We start from the raw sequence: 20,694 nt of genomic DNA, 5'->3' as shown, positions 1-20,694 counted from the left end.
GTCTTTGATAGGACTTTTCCTTTTGAGGGAAGTTCTCTATGTTGTCTCCAGGATGCCCATACCTGTAGCTGGGTACAGCACAAATAAATGTCAGTGAATGTGTTAACCGCTCTTAACAGTAGACAAGCTGATTTTAAATGTCTTGAGGCTGGAAGGAAACAATTACAGAAGGAAACCTGTTGCATCTAGGTTACATGGGAAAAGGTAACAATGCAGGGTGCAAAGCATGAGGTTCCACGAGCACAAGCTGAAGAGACAAATTTGTTAACATCCTTTGACAGTGGCTGTTTAAAAATAGGAAAACAAATTATGGAAGCACCATGTGCAAACAAGGCAAAGATGTCTCCAGGCAAATAAGAATGTATGGGAGAGTACAGGATTTAGATTTATAGGAGACAGAAGGTGGAGACAATAGGAGTAGAGAAGCAGGTGGCTTCCATTCCATTGTATCTGGAAGTGAATTTGTTAGGAGTTCCCTATTGCAGGCAAGGTCACATCTGCAGGAGCCTCAGCATACAGAAGGGCAATGCATCTCTGTCAGAACCTTAACTGAGGGTGCTTTTTATTTAGGTATCTGTTTGTTGAGTGATGGAAACCAAAAGACAAGCAACTGTATCTACGTGAGAATTCCTTATTAATTTAAAGATAACAGAACAAAGATTTAGTTCACGGATTGTGTTATTTTCTAACTCTCCAGTCTTGAAGCATGTCTCTTTTTTTCCTGTGGGAAGCAGTAGATCTCACCAGACAGTGGTGGTGCCAGGGCCATCACCCTTCAGTATATGACCTCTGGCAGATCACAGTACTGGTTCTGGCTGAGCTGCTTCTGAGCAAAATGAAGATGTTAGCAATCAATACCCAGCCTTGTAAAGTACCATGAGATGTTATCCCTTCAATTTTGCTTGCCATGCTCTTTATGGCCTATATTGCCTCTTAACTTCTTAAAAAAAGTCTGAACAAAACGTAGCATTAAAATGCAGGGACCTTACACCACTGTGTAGTGAAGCATCTTTGTCTGCTTGGAGTAGTCCCTTTTAGGAAAATACCTTTTTCTAATATTGGCACAAATCACATTTCAGAAAAAAAACCCAAAAACCCTTCGCATTAGCTGGATCAGAAGAAATGTGAAAACTCATGTAGGATCTCCATATTAGACATCAGATAAAAGAGAATAGACACACACTCTTGAGACTGAAAAAAAAAAAAACAAAACAGAAAGAAAGAATGAGATTGTTTGCTAATTATCATGTGTAACAGTAAGATTTGATAAGGCCATAGTTACCCAGTGACAATATAAAGATGAAAACCTCTCTCAGTCATTTGGGCATTCTTTGTACTGTAGCTCTGACTTAATTGAGGCAATTAAGGATCAGATCTCTCTTGCTGTGGGCACTGGGTAAAAATCCAGTAGAATACTCACATTAAGATCTGCTGTCATATTTTGGGGATAAGAAAACCACAGAGTGTTTTGAAATTCTATATGTAAATGAGTATCTGTTATGCCATTGTAGCATTATAGCATTATAGTGGAAATATGATTGCTAGTAGTATAATAAGTCTTATAAATTTGTTACCATTAGAGTAGCATGAGTTTTCCTGAGGTAGAGTAGTAATGATATTTTCTTAATCAATTTGTGAATATGCAGGGAGTGTATTGATCATTAATCTCTTGAATCTTTTAGAGAAGATACATGGTTAAATCCTTGTCCTCATCTGAATAACAACAAATTTCATATACCATTTTCCTTGACACTTTGCATGGATTTGTAGACAGCAAATTCAAAATATTCAACATAATGTATAATTTCTTTATCTTTTTACAGAGGGAAACCAAAGGTCAGTTTCTTATAGATCACATCTGCAACTATTACAGCTTGCTGGAAAAAGACTATTTTGGCATTCGATATGTTGACCCTGAAAAGCAGAGGGTATGTATTTAATCTCTGACTAAATTTGCCGCTAAGTAAAGTGAATTGCTTTTTTAAGAAATAAGCATGTAAGTTCTAATGCAAAGTTATGTATCTCTGAGAATTTATATTCAGGCTGTAATCTGTAGAAGTTCCTAAAGTGGCATTATAAAATTAATTTTCCCCTCACTTCATGTACTATGATGATGATGATTATTATTATTATGTATTTTGATTTGTGTAGTTCTGAACACTTATACTAGAAAATAATCTATAGGCATGGCTCAGAGTCAGCACGGAGTAGCTCTAGGCTCTGACAGTGCACTGGAATTCAGGATTTTTAGTTTTCTCTTTGCAGATGATTTTTGGGATATGTAAGAAGAAATCCTATTATGTTTATCAGGTAAAAGCAGTCATGTTTCATTCATCTCAGGGTGCACGGACTTAAAAATCTGTAATACAGAAAACAGATGTCATTTGTCAAGTTTTGGGGTGGGTTCTTCAATTTGGTCCTCCTTATAAGCATCTTTGCATGTCTGCAATAAAATTCTGTGTCCTGTGCTGTAGACATTTTTGTGTATCTTGCATAGATGTTGGGTGGTTCTGCAGGTTGTATTTTATAGGTGATTTGCTACTGCTACTCTCTGTGTGGCTTCAGATGACTTTTACTGTATGCGAGTAGGAGCAAATGGTGAACACAGGAAGCAGAAGTCCTCAGACACTGAAATTCAGAACTGTTTCTTCACCATGTTGTCCTGCTGGTCTCAATATTAAGGCTTAGATATGCAACTTTAAATATATTGGGTACATATAATGGCATTTAATCTCTGGAAACAATTGCCAGTTTGAAGCTGCTGTGAGTGAAGAGGAAAAAATAATTTGTCTAGGTATCTCTTGCTCCTTTTGTCAAATATCACTATAATTCAGTAACATCATAAGCTCAATCTTATAGAATTGCAAAAGTTTTACAAAGCTGCCCCAAATGGTTTCCATTTCATCCCCCTTTTAAAATGAAAATAATTAGCCGTTAGTCTGACCAGTATTCTTAATTCTTCACAATCATAAAAATTATAGAGAGGTTCACCTGTATGGAATTGATAGGAAAATTAGTTGGAGCCCTGGATTGGGCTATAATTAAGTAGGACCTAATAAATACTTACTTCTATTGGGTGTTTTTCTGACAGTAACTCAAAAATGCTACAGAAAAGTTAATTTACTTAATGGAAATAAAGAGGATCTTTTAAATAAAACCCATTATTTTTTGTCAGAATACTTTAAAGTAGTGATATTTCAGGAAAAAAACTACAAAACCCCAAACCCATTGTGATGCCCATTATATCATACCATATTTAGATCCCATGTTTCAAAGACCTGTTAGCTATATATTGTTAGTTAAATTCATCTTATCCATCTTGAATAGACAGTTGTTTTATACCTTATAGTATAGTTAATTTAGTGCTAAGTTTATGGAAGATTATACAGAAGTTAAAATTTTCTCTTGCTTAGCAGCACAAGACAATTTGGAGGAAAAAAAATGTTGTTGCTAAAAAAATCTTGTGTTTTCATTTCCCTTTGTATCCCACAACTAGAGAATATTATTGCCATCATGTGTAGTATGGTGGCTTGTATCAACTGGTCCACTCTTCAGCTGGACTTTGTTGAACAGACTTACCAAACATACATTTTCCATATGTGCATTTTTAAGTGCTGATTTACAATTGCTCTCATGTTTTCAAGCATATTGATAACTTCTCTAATTGGGCATTATTTATTTTAAATTCTGTCATGAATTAAGACGTGATTTACAAGGGACCCTTCTTTGTACAGACTTAAATGCTTTGTTGATGAGTTGAAAGCAACATACATTTTTATGTTATGTTACAAAATATGCTGGTTTTATATTCAATATCTTATATTGTCATCTTCCTGGAAGCCAAATAATTCCTTACTTCTACTCCCCAGCAATGACATGAATATGTAATAACTCAGACATGCCCACCCAGCTCCAGGCTTTGCCACCTCATGCTTACTGCAAAAAGTTAACTCTGTCCTGGCCTAAACCTGAACAGTTCAGTAAAAAACTGAGGAAATGACAGCTTTGAATTTGTGAGGTATGTGAGTTTTCCTCACTGCTTTTTTTTATTTTTACAGTTGTGTGTTTAGATGCCTGGAATTCAACTAACAAAAAACCATTAGTAGTTGTCTAGATATGTGGTTAAAGAGATAAGCTATATAGCAAGTATAAGATGTGGTGGGGTCACAGGAGAAATGTCATATGATTGTAGCCACTGTACAGGTAAGAGTACTTAAAGTTCCGTAGGAGAAATTTTCAAAGGTCCGTGGAATAAACGTACTTGTAATTTGGTAGAAGAAATTTTCAAGACTCAGTGGAATTGTTACAGGTCCGACCAAGGAGAAAGAGAGACATTTTCTGCAGTACATTATTAGGGCTTGGTGTAATGTGTCACAAAACAGGTTGATTTCAGCACAGCTTCTTTCTGAACTTAAACCTGGTGCTTTGACCAAGCACAGTTACTTTGAAGGAAAATTAGTTCATATTATACCAGTTAATAATGTGTGTGACAATGTACGTTATTGCCCCAGAGGCAAATAAAGTGATGTGGGGAAAATGATTAAAATGAGTATTGACTGCTCTGGTTTACTCTATGACATGGCTATGGTAAAGGACAACACTTTTTTTGTCTTTTAGGTTTGTATTCATGGAAATGTATTAATATCATTAGACTCTAATGAGACCTCAGCTGCTCTGATCTAGGTATCTGTATTCAAGAAAGATCAGCTTAACTGAAGAAGGAAAGGAGAAAGAAGGAGCATTAGAAACATAGAGTGCAGAGCTTGTTTATGAAATTATTTAAGAAGGACACACCCTTTCAGAGCAGGAAACAAAGGCCAGGAAGGTAGGGTTGTGCATACATCAGCGTGTAAAATAGAAAGAAAAAGAAAGTTTAATGGAGGTGGTTCTTAAGGTGTTGAGAGCTGCACTGTCAGAGACAGTCCTAATGGAGGTAGTGGGGGAAAATCACCAGGTTGGTAAATAATTTTAAGAGAATTCTCTATAATTTTATGGATGGAGTTTATATTAAATATTGGCAAAGATAGAGACAGGCACCATCTTCTGACTGTTCTTTCAAGCAACATGTAATAGGAGCTGAAACAACAAAGCATACCCTTTTTTAGGGGAGTTATTATTGGTTCTGATGTACATAGCACACAATGGATATTGCTTTGCTGCATTTCTTGGAAATGCTAAATGCCTTTGTTGTAGCATTTTATATGTTGTAAAATTTTATATTCAACCACACGTCTCTTGGGTTTGCACAGAAAGGGCTGTATCAATGGTTCCAAATGAAACTGCCAAAATCATGCATTTAATTCTGGCTTTTGGTGAATTATTCTTGATTGATTTTTTGAATAGCTAAACTATATGAAATAATAGTTTATTATTATATACTGTACACATACACACACACACACACATATACATGAAATGTTATGCAGATTTACTCCTGCTGGCATTTAGTCTAGCAGAGATGCTTGCCTCCATTTTATTAAGATCTAATTTTTTTTGTGCAAAGGTTCCATAGTTGTTCTGAAAGCTAATTTGCAGTCCTTTTGTTTTGTAATGAGGGAGCTTAAACAGGCAAAAATACCAGCTTTAATTAATCCAAAATGTCTTTTAAATGTAGAATATGCTACTAAAATATAGCATAGAAGTATCAAAATGTTTGAGTTTGAGAATTTAAAAAATGAATTGTTTCAGTATTTCAGATGCTTACAATTAAATGTTTTAAGATTTCTGTTTAGAGCATTCAGAATTTCTGACGACAAAAATTGCAAAAAATTAAGCTAATTGTCTTATGTCAGAAAAAGATTTTGAAATGTGGGAAAACAGCTGTGTTTTTATAGATTATTTTTCAAGAAGGTAATAATATGTATTTCTTCCTTTCCCCAACTCCACTTTCATAATAATCCTTTCCTCCTACATAAATAAACACGTATGTGTATTTTGAGCATACTCAAACTTTTAAAAATTTTCCTGACTCTAAACTGTAGTAACATTTGAAGCTACTTTTAGTCAAACTTGGCCAGGGCAGTGATCATCCCTCTGCACCAGAGTAAACGGCCTTGGGCTTAGACAGTGTAAATTCAGATTAGTTGTTAGGAAATTTTTTTCACTGTTAGGGTGGTCAGGAAATTGGTTTTCCTGGGAGGTGGTCATGATATCTGGAGGTGCTCAAGAGTAATGCTGGTGAGGGGTTTAAGCACAGAGGCATGAACAGGACTGCTGTGGAGCACATGTCAAGCTGCTTTATTATTATTTTTTCCTCCCAAGCATCAGACTCTTTATACAGTTAGGACAGCAGGAAGATGCCAGCAGCTCACGTCCTTGGCAGCAGCCGGAGAATGTGAGTTTACAACTTTGAAACATTTTTGACCAAACACAAAAAGCAAAAGCATTACATGTACCTTTGGTTAAAACAATGCTTGCTTATTTCGAATACAATACCTGCTTGTAAGCCTTAAAATACAATGCACAGAGTTCCATTATTAAGCTTAGACCTTCCTAATATCTTACTAAGTATACTTTTCTGCAGCTTAGAGAGTTGTTCTAGCCAAGTGTTAATACACAGACCATTGTTCTATTTGTCTTTGCTTTCTACATTTCATATAACTTTTCTGCTGACATGCCTTATGCTTTCTGTTTAGCTCTAATTGCAGGTTCCTGTCTCTGATGCCTGCTTTTTTTTCAGCTTTCCCAAAATCCTCTGATTTTAAGGATTCCCACACAAGAGGAGTCTGTATCTGTTGCTGGGTGGTGTGGTTTAGTGATTTAGGGGTTATAGAGGTAGTGGTGGGTGAATGATGGGACTGGATGATGTTAAAGGTTTCTTCCAGCCTTGATGGTTTTATGATTCTACACAGCTCTGAAGTGTTAAGTTCCTGTATGGTTTCATGCAGATAAACTGATACATCAGTGTTATTTTTCTTACTGGGGAAAACACTGAAAGCCAAACCCAACCCAGGAAATCTCAAGAGTGTAAAGAGAGATGCACTGTAAGAACCTAGAAACCCTCATTGGAGCTTGTACTTTTTAACAGTTTCAAATAGGAGCCATGCCTGGATGTGCTGTCACTGATTCTGCTACTCAAGGAACTATTCCTGGTACATTTTCATATACTAAATACTATATTGAGGCTAATTGTCACACTCTCACACTTGTGGGAATGTAGAATGGCTAATTCTGTGTCACATACCCTGGGTTTATTGAGCAGCTTCTCTGTGTTTTTTGGTACAACATGGGTAGATTTCTTTTTGAAAAAGGCCGTTGCTCTTGAACACAAGGGAAAATTCAACAGAAGGAAGATATTAGTGTGGTGAAATACAGTCTTTAAGTCCCTTCAGAAGGGCACCTGGGCAATGATTTAAATTTGGAAATACTTATTTCCTTTTTTTTTCTTTTCTTTTTTTTTTTTTTTTCTCTCAATGGATTGATGTGAGCACATGCTCATGATTTAGTTTTGAAATGTGGAAGTATGAGGTGGTAGTTAGAGAGAAACACCTTGGAGCTACCCATGGGGTAGGTTGGAAGTGTGATGAAAAGGCTTTGTAGGACCCTGAAGCAACTGTGAAGTCTTACCTGTCACTGTGGAGAAGTTTGAAATCATAATCACCCTTAAGCATTGAGATGCTTTGTCATGTGAGTGTGCTGCAGGGCTGTCTGGGAGCAGCAGAGCAGTGGAGTGATTTTAGCTCTGTGCTTGTGTGTCTAGCAGCAGGAAAATAAAACTTTCAAATTAGTGAAACTACTCTATGAGTATACTCCCTCTATGCAGCTGATCCTGAATGGTAGCTTTGAGAACACTGGGATTTTCTGACTTTCCCAGAGCACAGAGCCTGGCTTGGTGCTTTGATAGAAATATGACACTGGACACTATGGATTTTGCTGGTCTGCCTGATAATTTCTCCCTTAAGAACTGTCACAGATAAAATTCTCATTTTGATTTCAAGCTTAAATATGGTGAAAACTGGGTGGCAATTCTACACAGATGTGGAGAATTTTTTTGTCAGATTTTGTTGCATTTATTTCACTAGTAAGGGTGGTGGGGAGACCCCTTTGTACACCAAAGTGTTGCTTACAATTGACCTGGGCAGAATATTTTTTTAATCTTACAACCAAAGTCATTCAGCATTGTACCAGTATTTACTAGGGAAGGAGATTGTAGTCTCTGGTCCATTGGTAATTAATTTATTTATCAGGAAGTAGTGGTTCTGTATTTAATGGGACCTATAGACAAAAGTACAGCAGTTCCTCATCAGAGAGACCTTTGGAAAGGGTCAGTAAATCTTGGGTGCAGCTGATCTCTGCTTTAGTAAGAGCAGCTCTTTAATACATGTTTCTAAAAACATGTACCTAGTCCCATATGAGAGTGGGGAAGCCTGGCAGAAAGACAGTCAGGTAACTTGCAACCTCAGTTTAATGAAGTTATGTTTTTGCGTAAGGAGCTGTAACACTCCATACAGTTAGCAGAAGAGACCTGCCTGGGAGATCTCAGTCTCTGTGAAGGGGTAGAACAAGTATTATGGGCAGAACCCTACAGTGACTGAGCCATAGGTTAATAAAAATCTTAATCCTTATCCATGCATACAAACCTCAGCTCCTGGACAGAGTTATCACAAAAATTACTGCATTTGCATGAGCTCTTGCTTCAACACTGCTTGCTGCGTGCAGTTCAGGTCATGCTGGTTAAAAAAAAATAGTAGAACTGGAAAAGGAACAAAGAAGGCTGTAAGAATTATGTCTAATAAAAGTGGATTTCACTCAGAGATGGATTAGACAAGAATAAATGGCTAGTAAAAGAGGTGAGTGAGAGAGAATGATCAAGAAAGAGTCAGAGAGTAAGCAAAAGTGAAGGAAAGAGAAAGATATGATGTAAAATAGCTTGGAGAAGGTGAAGCTTGATGAAGGGAAAAGTTGCACTGTAATTCTTAGAACTGCAACACTCTAAAGTAAAGTAAATATAAAGTCACTGGTATTGAAATAGTTTTTAGAAAACCATAGGCAGTAATAAAATTCATTGTGGCTGTCATGAATTTGAAAGAAGTGTTCAAAATGGGAGCTTGGACAAATTGGTAAAAGCCTACAAAGAATTACAAAGAAATTTTAATGGAGGCTGGGTGGAAAATGCCCATTGAGCACAACGGGAGCTACTGCTCTTGTTCTTTTTCTAAGTGCTTGCTTCAGACTGTTTTCAGAGACTAAGTGCTGAGTTAAATGGTATCTTGCTTTTACTAGTAGAGTTGCGTTTATGTACTAAACAAAAATATGACAGAAATGAATAGTTGTGTGAAGAGAATAAATACATATATACACTTAATTCAGCAGAAATATTACTAACTAAATATCTTGTGTGAAGATTAGGAAGCTTGTAAACAAAATCATTTTGCAAGGTGTATTGATAAAAACAAGGATTTTTTTTCCCATCAGTTGTGAACGTGTTGTCTGGGATGATGTAGTGGCTTATGCATACATCAATATAGGCAGATTTTATGGCCAGATGTTCAACTGATATAGAGACTATGGTTAAGTTCAGCTACTCCAACACACAGCAGTGATATTTAGAAATTTGTTTAATAAATTCCAGTTCAGAATTATACAATTGGTGGTTCTGTTCCAGTGTATCTGACCACCTTTTCTGGGCTAGATAAATGTTTGTGATAGTGATGTATCTTCCTCAGTTTCTTCCTCATTAACATGCCTCTAAACAGCATCAGTGTCTTGATTTCGGAAAAAATACTGAGGAGCAGCTCTTTTGCTACAGCAGAAAAATATCAATATTCTTGGTATAAAAGATCTTGAAGCCATGAAAAAATGGTATTGGCCTCAGGGCATGAAGAAAGAGACACACATTATGTCCTGGGCTCTTTGGCATCTCACCTAATTAATTCCAATTCCCTTATCTGAGCTTGCATGTGCTTTGGAGGATATTAGGATATTATTACCTTTTCTTTTTTTCTTTTTTTTTTTTTTTTCTTTTTTTTTGTCATGTGATAACCTCATTCAAGTCACTTCTTTGATGCTAAAGCAAATTTACCATGAATTGGCTTTTCATTCAAGGAAAAGATTAAATATTAATTTTAAAGATTAATATAGGGTGGAGTTTTAAATAAAATTAATTATTTTTTTACTTTTCTAGCAGTGCTTCATACCTCTATTCTCCTTCTCTTTTCTGTTGATTAAACAAAGTTTTCCAGTCCAACCATTGCCTGGAATATTTTTGTAAAACCTGCAGGTTCTTCTGATTCTGTTTTATTGTATGCACATGCAAGCACTTGGCTAAGTATTGCTTGCAAAGCGAAATTTAAGTATTCATCATATTTCACTTTCAGTTGCCTCTTTCTAACTGCTCCTTTTGCTAACACTGGGACTTAATTTCGAAAGAAGAGGTAAGAGACTTTGCTTTGCAGGTGGTGAGGGGCTGGAACAGGTTGCCCAGAGCAACTGTGGTTGCCCCATCCCTGGGAGTGTTCAAGGTTGGATGAAGCTCTGAGCAGCCTGGTCTTGTGACAGGTATATCTGTCAATGGCATGGGAAGTGGAACAAAATAGTCTTTAAAGTCGCTTTCAACCCAGATCATTCTTTCCTCACAGCTTCTTATTTTAAAACCCTTAACCCTGTGCAGAATCGAGACCAAGCTCAGTTGTCTCAGACCTTCTCAAGTGAAGGGCTTCCTTTGAAACGGGTTGAAACAGGCTGAAGTGTTTTGACTAAAAGCATACCAGTGTTTGTGCAGTTAAATAGTTTCCAGAATGGTGCATTTACCCTTGCAGGGTGTCCTTGTTCACCCTGAGCTTTTGCTGTGAAAGCTGATAGCACATCAGCTGCTCAGCATTTGTGGGTAAGCAAGAATACACCTGGCCCCGCTAATGACTACTCAGCGCCACTTAAGGGCTGATCAGAAGTGAAGGCTCTATTTACAAAGTAAAAATTGCACTTGTCTGAAACATAGCATACGATTGCAATGAAATCTTAGTTGGAAGGCAATGCTCAGCATATTTTAGGATCCCAGCACCAAAAGTGATATCCATGATAGTTTGCTTATGCACCACTGGCACTTGAAGCACCGAGACTCATTAGCTGTCCCATGACTGACCTTCAAGATTTCTATGTATCTTTCTTTCTCACTTCTGTTTTTGTGAGGGCATCTGTTTGATCACTGAGATACCCAGCAGCTACTGAAACCTCTTTTGGCAAAGAGATTAGAAATTGGTAGTGCTGAACACGAACCCCCTCTCAGTGTGCTTGGTGATGTGTTAGCGGGATTCGGATCAAAGTATTCCCTTCCCCTTTGGGCAGCAACCATGTTGCTAATATGCTTTCAATGAAACAAGAAGTTCAGCCCCTGCAGGAATGATTTCTGGTGGTCATTAAGTACTACCAGACATAAAACCAAGCTGATTTGAGGGTGTAGGCCATCCTTCAGTTAAAGCAGCCTTTGTGGACTAGAGTCTCAAATATATGAGACAGAAATGAAACTGCTGAAAATGACTGGAGTTATTTTCTCTCCCTGATTTGCACCGTTTAGTGTTAGTAAAGAAGTAAAAGATTATTGTCTCCAGTTACAGTTTTATATATGACTAGTTTTGTTTGGGTTTTTTGTTAGTCTTATCAAGTACAATAAAGGGTGCAATAACTACTCACAATGAGGAGGTGAAAACATCTGTGGACTGTTCTTGCAAGGCAGTGTGGCAGATGTATTAACAACATTATTTTGGCTGCTGAACATTTAAAATGCTTCTGAAATTTATCTTGACAAGCTAACTCAAAATGTTGCATATGTTTTCCTTTCACCTAAGATTTATTTTTTCAGGAAAATTGTTAAAATAAAATACTTTTCAATTTAAAGTTTCTGCAGAGGCAGTTTGATTAATTTACAGGAACCTTAATCTCCTCCTAACTCTAACAGCTAATTAATCTTGGAATAAATATAGCTTTGATACTGTATAGTAGAGAGGAGGAACAGGTATTAATTATTAATAGTCAGTGCTGTAAGGCTGAAAGATAAGTACTCGGGGGAAAATCTTTCCAAAAACTCAAATTGAAATATGCAAACAAATATAGAGGTGGCTATTTCCAGAAGTATTAGCAATGACTAGGTGTTTATCTTCCCCAGACAGTCAGTGAGCATTAAGCACCTAATTGCTGTGTCTCTGAAAGTCTCCACAAATTATAAAGGAACTCCTCAGTTTTCTGGAAGATTCAGCTGAATTGTGTACACATTTGCAATCTTCTACCAACAGAAGGTCACAACAGAAATCTGAGCTTGTAGAAACTGCCTGCCAGTTGCATGACCTCCATGCAGAAGCCTAGGTTGCTTAATTACTTGGTGTCTTTTCAATCAGATTTTAACCCATGAAGGTCAGATCTTAGTGAAACATATTTGATTCTGGATGTATTAAGTAAATTTGCATTCCTGAGGGTTTGAGGAATTTCATCCATGGTTCTCCTCTTTCATTATTCATGTGGTTGGTATGAGAGCTTCATATTTGAAAATTGGCTTTTTTTACCTCTGACTGTTTTGTTACAATAGGTAATCAACTTTTTCAAACAGTTCTAAATGCTGATCTAGTTTGCGCTGATATTTCAGCTTAGTATTTAAAAAAGAAATATCAAGAAATTTGTGTTGCATTTCTGCTAGATGAAAATAGTGAATACTCATACCTTTCAGTTTCCTGGGAGCAGTACAGCATGGCTTACTGCCCAAGTCCCCCTTTGCTGTCTGAATCTTCATCTAGGACTGGCCTGATCTTTGTGGATGTGGGGTGGGTCTGTGAAGAGGTTAAGGAGAGTACACTTGTATATCTGTGTGTCTTTACTACTTTCCTATCTGTGAATTCATTCCGGATTATGTATCTTTAAACCACTGCGGAATGTATAAGATTTTTAAAATCAGATTGTCTTTACCTTTTTATGAGCAACTCTCAGCTCCCATTTATTCAGAGTGAAACATATAAATAATTTATATGTATGATCTAAAAAAAGAATGAAATGAGCTAGATATTTCTGGTAAGTCAGTGAAACCATCATTGCTGATTCAATTCTGTTTCTTTCATCTTTGCCCCTAAAAAGAGAGATACTGGGAAAATGGAATAGGTAAATAAATATTGGAGGGTTGTTGTTTTATTGTGGCTGTTGTTTGAAGTTTGAGGTTATTGGGTTTTTGTTTTGTTTGCACCAGGGTTCTATATCAGTCTCTCAGTGATAAGTAAACTTCAGATAGAAACTATATGTGTGTGAGTTTCTGAGCAACCATAGCACATAAATAGCAGATATTTGAAAACTTTCTTTTAAAGATATTTGTTTTGTCAAAAGTTGCTTTCAGAAAACTAATTTACAGTTGTCCTGACTTCTTGAGATGTCAAAATTTTTAAAGTAATAATTTTATGTCAGTTATTAACAACTCCTACAAAATATCTACCCCTGGCCTTTCTCTGTAGTAGAATTACTAAAAGTTATGAGGAGAAAGGATAGCCCATATAGGATATTTTAAGTATTTCATATGGTTTAATAAACGCTAGGATTTATTTTTGCAGTTGACCAAAGGGTTTTAGAGCTAGAATGAAAGGGTTAAAAATGAAACACCTTAGAGCTAGGCCTTCCAGTGTTGAGCATGCTTATTAAAACTGAATGCTGTGCTTTTTGACCAGCTGCTTCCACAGCACAAATCTCATTTTACTGTGGAGATTTTTGCTTACATGAAAAATACTAATACGAAAGCTGCAGGCTGTGGTCAGAAGTGGCACTTGAACATCAGCATGTTCTTTTGTCTGAGAAAACATCCTCCTGAGCAGGTCTGCTAGTGCTAGCAGGGGATGTGCTAAGGCTCTTAACAAAAATGTTAGCCTAACTTTCGGTTACAGAAACACCTGAGTTTATTTTCTAAGAGAATAAAAAAAAAAAAAAAAAACAAAAAAAACAACAAGCGAAACTTTTCCTGCCCAAGCATCTTTTCCTTGGAAGTTATGCACCTACGGATGAGCATCCATACCTCTGCTGTACATTAACTGTCCATGTATTGAACATTTCCTGGAAAAGTTCAATGTTTTTCCCATGAGATTTTTAGTTATTGCTAGAAGAGAACAGTAACTTGTGTCCTGTGTGTTTTGACTGAGGATATAGTACTTGGACATTCTTTAGTTTTTAGAAACATAGAAGACAACACTAATGAAGAGACAGTGTTAAAGTTTCTGAATAGTCTGTCCCACTGTCTGATATGATCATTCTTCTGGAAAAAAAATGGCTGAAAGTATGAGACTAAAATGTCTACTACAAGCTGAGGACTACAGCCTGTCCCCTTTAAATGGGTCTTTGAAATATCTGTTTTATTTCTATCTCAGCTATATCTGTCTTACAGGCACTGGTGATATCAAGTATGCTTATACAGTACAATTTCGTATGGAGGTGCTTTTGTCATTTATGTATATCTCAGTGAAACAAAATTCCTACTTCTCATTTTTGGTACCATATACATTTACAAGGCTATTTTTTGTCTACTGTGATCCATATTAACCTCTGCTCTCTTCTTTGCCTTCCAGCACTGGCTTGAGCCCAACAAGTCCGTCTTCAAGCAAATGAAATGTAAGTCTTGAAGGCTCATGTTTCTAAACTGATTTTTAAATAACTGGATGTATTCTTGTGTTTCCATACAGTAATTTAAAATAAGCTTCATTTGTTTCTCAGCATAAACAGGTCTTTCTTGTTAGCACATGAAGGAGTTCTAAAAACTCCATGCTACCCTGATCTTACCATCTCACAGTACTCTGCATATCAAAAGCTTTTTCTTACTGCTCATGGCTACAGCCAGAGGCCGGGAGACGAGGGTTGGCAGATCTGGAAAGAAGACCTGAATGTTCCAGCTCTCATTTTCAGTCAGATGCAATCAGCCACTGGGAGATGGCAATAAAAATTGAGTGTAGCAATTGTTTCTGGGTCTTTCCTGATTTTCCTTTCTGCTGCCTCTTGCTTCCTGAAAATGCAGAGCATTGGCTTGAGATAATTTTTACTGTCCAACAAACACAAGTATTGTAGGCTAAGTGGTGAGCTTTCTGCCACAGGTAGGGGAAACTTAAGATCAGTATTTTAAAAAGTGTCTTTAAAACAGGAATTAATTACTTTAATTATCTTTTTGAAATGTCACTGTCTGGTCTATGGTTTCCATTAAATAGTACAACTGTGAAGACGTCTTCAGGAAACAGAACTGCTTTGGTACTCAGCTTATATACAGCAGGAGAAGACAATTTATTTGGCAATTATGGAGAATTGATGTGGCACATTAGGAGTTGTGTCTTAGTCATTATCTGTCTATCTATCTATCTATCTAGCCAGCTAGCTAGTTAGCTAGCTACCTACCTACCCACCAATCTACCTACCTTATGAAATTAAGGAGAATTTTATCCTCATACATCCTTGCATACAGTTTTCTGTTTTAAGCATAAGTACAAGGAGCCTTTTGTGTGGGAGATAATGTATTTTCTTTAAAATTTGGTGCGACTTAAGAGGTTGTCTAATACAAAAAAACTAGTTAATACTGGATGTTGACTGCACTATATGGAATACTTCAAGGAATTAACCATCAATGCAGTCCTACAGCAAACTCAGTTTGAAATTCTACATCTAGTGATTAGCTAGCTGGAGTACTATCCAGTAATAATTCAATTTAAAAATGCCAAATTAGAACTAAGTTGTGCTCCTCAGTAATGCTAGTAAAAGAGTAAAAGAGGGAAGAACAGAGGAATTGCAATAATTGTAAATCATCTTAATATCTTGCTTCCTTTCAATGTATTATCAAAAGCAGAACAGTTTCTTGAATGTATCCTCTGGCCTGCATTTGTGTCACTGCTTTTACCCAAAAAAGCATCTTGTGCACTTTGCATAGCAACACGTACAGGGGCTCTGCCAATAGATGTTCTGAGAGTGTTTTGACTTATTCAAAACAACCTTTCCTGCATATAGATGTTGCCTAGATGTGATAGATGGTGGTCCATGAATTTCCTAGATGTAGTGATTTGATGGCCTCACCAGAGGATTTATGTGACTTTTGTGATAGAATCCTGATCAAAACTCCAAGAATAAATGAATACATAGCAAAAAAGCGAAATAAAATGCAGCTATCATGAGGTTGTTTATCATGGTGAAAAAGTCTTAAGAACAACAGCCAAAGAGAATGAGATGCTAACAAAGGATTTTTGTAACCAACCTTAAATTTAGGGCACAGAAGTTGAATTAATTTATGATTATGTTTAAAATTACTAGTGTAAGTTGACTTTATTTTATGTCACAGAAGAATGATTTTAGTTGCTACAATAATGCTTTAAGAAAAAAAATAAAGGTTTGTATATATATTTTGTACATGTGTAGGATCCATGAAGATTATGCTCCCACAAGTTTCAAGGACATTTTTGCATGGATTTGGCATCAGGAACTTTTTGATTTATTTTTCTAAAAATAGGCTATACTAATGTAGAAACCCAAACTATTTCTAAAGGAACAAGGTTAACTCATATTTGATCTAAAAATGTTCTGTTTACTATGAAAAGAAGAAAAAATATTGATACTCATTTGCAAAATATCTTACTCTCAGGAGGCACAAGTGAGGACTGAAATTAGTAGAAGGTGGAAAGTCTAAAAGCTGAAGCAATTAAATGACTGGTTAATAGCACATGGATTGTGTATGATAACTTCTGGGAGAAATGATGGCAGAAAGCTATTCACAGTGACTGTACTAGATGGATGTTTCCTTTTATTTCTTTGTATTAAGGAATTCAGAAAACAATGAATAATTTCCTCTGATAATACTAATGACTCAAAACATTCTAAATCCAGTCGAATGCTTAGATTTACACAGAAGTGTGAAGCACTTGCACATGTGCAGAAAAATTTCAAAAATACTGTGTTCTTGAGCTCATCTACCATTTGTGGGGAACTTCCTTTTCCTTTTTTCAGTCTGTTTATTCATGCAGCTCAGCATTTACAAATATTTGAAGCAGAAAAAGTTTGACTAGTAGAAGTATTCTAGCATACATTTTAGTAGGTACTAGCTTTCATGGGCCTCAGTAGTACATGAATTATTCAGGCATAACTCTCTATATAGTCAGATTGTACAGAACTCAAAATCTGGCAACAATACATTTCTTTCTGTGGAACAGAGTGTTGTATCTTTGAAGCTCTGAAGTGTCCATAGGATCTTGTGAGATGTGCTACAATTTTAATTTCTTTGGCTTTGGAAAAAATTGCTTTAAGTTCATATTTAGTAACATTGGTATATGACAGGAAGAATCTTCTAAAATGTTTTATATTTTGTCTTATCATATACAAAACTATATTTAAATATGTTCTGGTGACACACAAAAGAATGAAGGCATGGTATCTTTTTTGTCTCAGCATCTATCTTTGCATTTCGCATTGTCATTGTAGTGTTTGTGTTTTAATGTGATGTGTAAAGTCTAGTGCCTCAGCTGTTTTTACCACTAATTTTGCATGAGAAGGAAAAATGTAGTTTCTGAGAAATGTTCTGAGAAATGTTGTTCATACAGACTGAAGCCAATTGGTGATCCGTGATCAGCAGTTGTTAGCAGTGTGTTTCCGATAGTGTGATAGAAAACTCTCTGGAAGGTAGCCTAAGGAAGCTATATCTTTGTACTCCAGGATACAGAACTTCTAAAAGAAATTTTTCTGTTCTTTTCCAGTTTTTGTGTATAGTGTTATTCTCTCCCAAATGCTGGCAGTAAAACTCTCTATTTGACAATGTTATATTTTATGTTGCTTAAATACTTACATTTTCTATCTAGGAATGTTATGGTGTAAGACCTGAATCACATCAGCACTAATGTTTAAGTAGAGTTTTCCCATGCATTTTCTCTCTTGCTGCTTTTTGATTACTTTTAAAGATTATTCTGCATATATAATAATATGCAACTCTCCTGAAACTTGCTTGATGGGAAATATCCAAATATGTGGGTTTTGTGTTTGGTGACAGTGGAACACAATAATTTCTATTGCTCTGATGTACAGGAGTTCTACATTTCCATGTTTTTCTTGCTGCTTTCCGTAACTGAAAGAGTGTAGGTTTAGGTTACATAACAGGGAAAGATTCTTTACTGTGAGGGTGGTGAGGTTGGAATATGTTGCCAGGAAGGCAGTGGGTGTCCTGTCCTTGGAGGTGTTCATGGCCAGGTTGGAACCTGATCTAGTGCAAGCTGTTCCTGCCCAGGAGGGTTGGAACTAGATGATCTTTAAGGTCTCTTCAATCCCAAACCACTCTAAGAGTCTATGATCTAAGACAGTAATGCTAAAAGGATGCTCTCCTGTGTCAGGTCATGGGGATTTTTCAATTAATTTCCGTGATCTCTAATGCTGTCCTAAAACCTGAAAGGGGATCTCAGTACGAATATAAAGAAAAGTTTAATCAAGTATGAGATTCATAAGTACCTGTACAAAGGCACTAATCTGAATGCTGTGATCCTTGTGAAGATTTAATAACAGCATTTATTATAAACATCTGATAAAAAAATCACCTTGCCCTGTGTTGTTTTGTAACTATTGAGTGCAATGTGGGAGACCCCTAATTTGAGATTTATGATAGATCAGGTATCCCTTACACATAAAAACACTGGGAAAAGTTCTGCTCATCAAGGAGTATGGATAAACAGCTGATTCATCTGGAAGGGGAACAGGTATATGGAAACAACTGCATATGTCTCAATGGCTCCCTAGAAGTGCTTCTGCAGAACTAGTGAACATGAAGACTATTTGAGTGTGATGCTTTTTCTTGCTTGTTTCTTAAATTTCACCAACTTTTTGTAGGGTACTGTAGTTCAGAGAATATGTAACATCAAGGAGAGAAGCAGGATGCAACAACTGCAATGTTGCATTCTCAGGACTATGAAGATAATATTAACATCTGCTTTTGGCTTTCAGCATCCATCTTTACTTCATATTTAATATTAAAAAAAACACTGACAATGTAGAGCATCATAGAAGGTAGCAGTTGTACTTGGTGAACAGGAGATTGTGAAGAACAAACCTTCCAAATAGTGTCAGCTGAGAATCTTCCATCTTTTTCTATTTGGTTGACACTTGTAAAATTTCAATAAAGTTTTTCAACAGCTTTTAAAAACTATTTTCATCTTTCACAGTGTTGTGATTTAACCCCAGCCAGCAACCAAGCCCCACACAGCCACTTGCTCAGTCCCCCACCATCAGGATCAAGGAGAGGAAGGGTAAAAGCTGGAAAACTTATGGGTTAAGGTGAAGAAAATTTGATAGGGAAAGGAGCACACACAGGCAAAGCAAAAAAAGGTATTCATTCAGCCCTTCCCATAGGCAGGCAGGTGTTCAACCATCTCCAGGACAGCAGGACCCTACCACATGTAACAGTGACTTGGGAAGACAATAATTCTAAAAGTCTCTCCTTCCTCTTTCTTCCTCCTACTTTACATACTGAACATGATGCCATGTCATCTGGCAACCTGATCAGTTGAGGGCATCTGTTCCGTGTCTCCTCCCAACTTCCCATGCACTCCCAGTCTCCTCACCAGGGTGTCAGAAAACATCTCTGTGTTATCAACCCTGTGTTCAACACAAATCCAAAACACAACCCCATACCAGCCACTGCAAAGAAAATGAACTCTACCCCAGCCAAAACTAGCACACATAAATATATTGTTTTTTCAGATTCTTTTGCTATGAAGAAAATGATAATATGAATGTGTGGTTTTTTTTGTACACTGCTTCAAAATAGTTCACGCGAGCCTCAGTCCCTTACTTACTGATGTCTGTACAGAGGGAGCATCTTCCATGTCCCTCTTGGTTCTGGTCATGGTGTTGTAGGTTTGAGTGTGCTTCAGGGAGATCCTTCCTGTTTGAAGTACTGTATCATAGTTAAATGTAAGTAAATGTAAGTAAAATAAACTTGAAAACATACAACCAGTTACCTGGAAAACTATGCTCTGTGTGTAGCTCCTTCATGAGTGTTTAGATCATGACATAACTTAAATGATTTTATTTGTACTTTTTCCTTCACCTCTTACGTGTTGTTAGCATATAAACTGTTAAATTAATGGCTCTGCTTCAATGGACTTTGTTGTCAATACTATTCTCCACACTAAAGTCCCTTGAAATCATTGTAATTGTGGATGGGTTTTGATGAGAAAGTGAACTCTGATGGTAGGAAATTCTGACAGAGAATTGGACATTTCACCATGCCAACTGCTTCTTATCTGAGAGATAAAGGATCCTCTGAAACAAAAAGTTTCTAAGAAAGAGCTATTAAGAAACTGCTTATGTGTTCACTAGTTTTGTGTTGATGAAACATGCTTCTGCAAATTCTGCTCTGCTTTGGGAAGGTTTGTTGTTAATGTTTCCACTTTAATATATAAGTGGTCAAAAGTAATTTTAAGGAATTGAGAAATTATCTGGCTTGACAATCACATCTCTTGAGCTAATAAAATTCAATGCCTGTCTTGGTTTCTTCTATGAGAAAACAAAGGGAGAACATGAAATCCGCATGCGCATTTTTCCAGTGTGGTAAAATCTAGAAGATAAAAGTCTTGCTAAATATTTACATATCATCAAATGTCTCTTTGGAAGAACATTAAGCTTATTATCTACCTTAAAATTGAGATGGAGAGTAAAGTGGACAGCTTTGGGAGTTCCCTCTTTCCCCATTCAAATGTTCATTGTGGCTGGTTTTCCAATTGAGAATAAGAA

The 20,694-nt window shown here is 36.6% G+C and overlaps 1 protein-coding gene across 6 annotated transcripts in view; it reads left to right on the top strand.

The window, feature by feature from the left end:
- LOC117010960 (FERM domain-containing protein 3-like) overlaps window positions 1–20,694 on the top strand; it is a 134,643-nt gene that overhangs the window by 54,460 nt on the left and 59,489 nt on the right. For 3 of the 6 annotated variants that reach the window (XM_033086101.1, XM_033086099.1, XM_033086102.1), the window contains exons 2-3: window positions 1,824–1,928; window positions 14,523–14,565. In XM_033086101.1, the coding sequence (XP_032941992.1) occupies window positions 1,824–1,928; window positions 14,523–14,565 (148 nt within the window). Of the gene's footprint in view, window positions 1–1,823; window positions 1,929–3,920; window positions 4,019–14,522; window positions 14,566–20,694 lie in introns of those variants that run through there. The other 3 variants (XM_033086105.1, XM_033086104.1, XM_033086103.1) reach the window with 3 other exon arrangements.

Source organism: Catharus ustulatus, chromosome Z, assembly GCF_009819885.2.
Source record: "Catharus ustulatus isolate bCatUst1 chromosome Z, bCatUst1.pri.v2, whole genome shotgun sequence".
Taxonomy (NCBI): domain Eukaryota; kingdom Metazoa; phylum Chordata; class Aves; order Passeriformes; family Turdidae; genus Catharus; species Catharus ustulatus.
The sequence above is the reverse complement of the archived record's forward strand: the minus strand, read 5'-3'. Positions and strand labels throughout refer to the sequence as shown.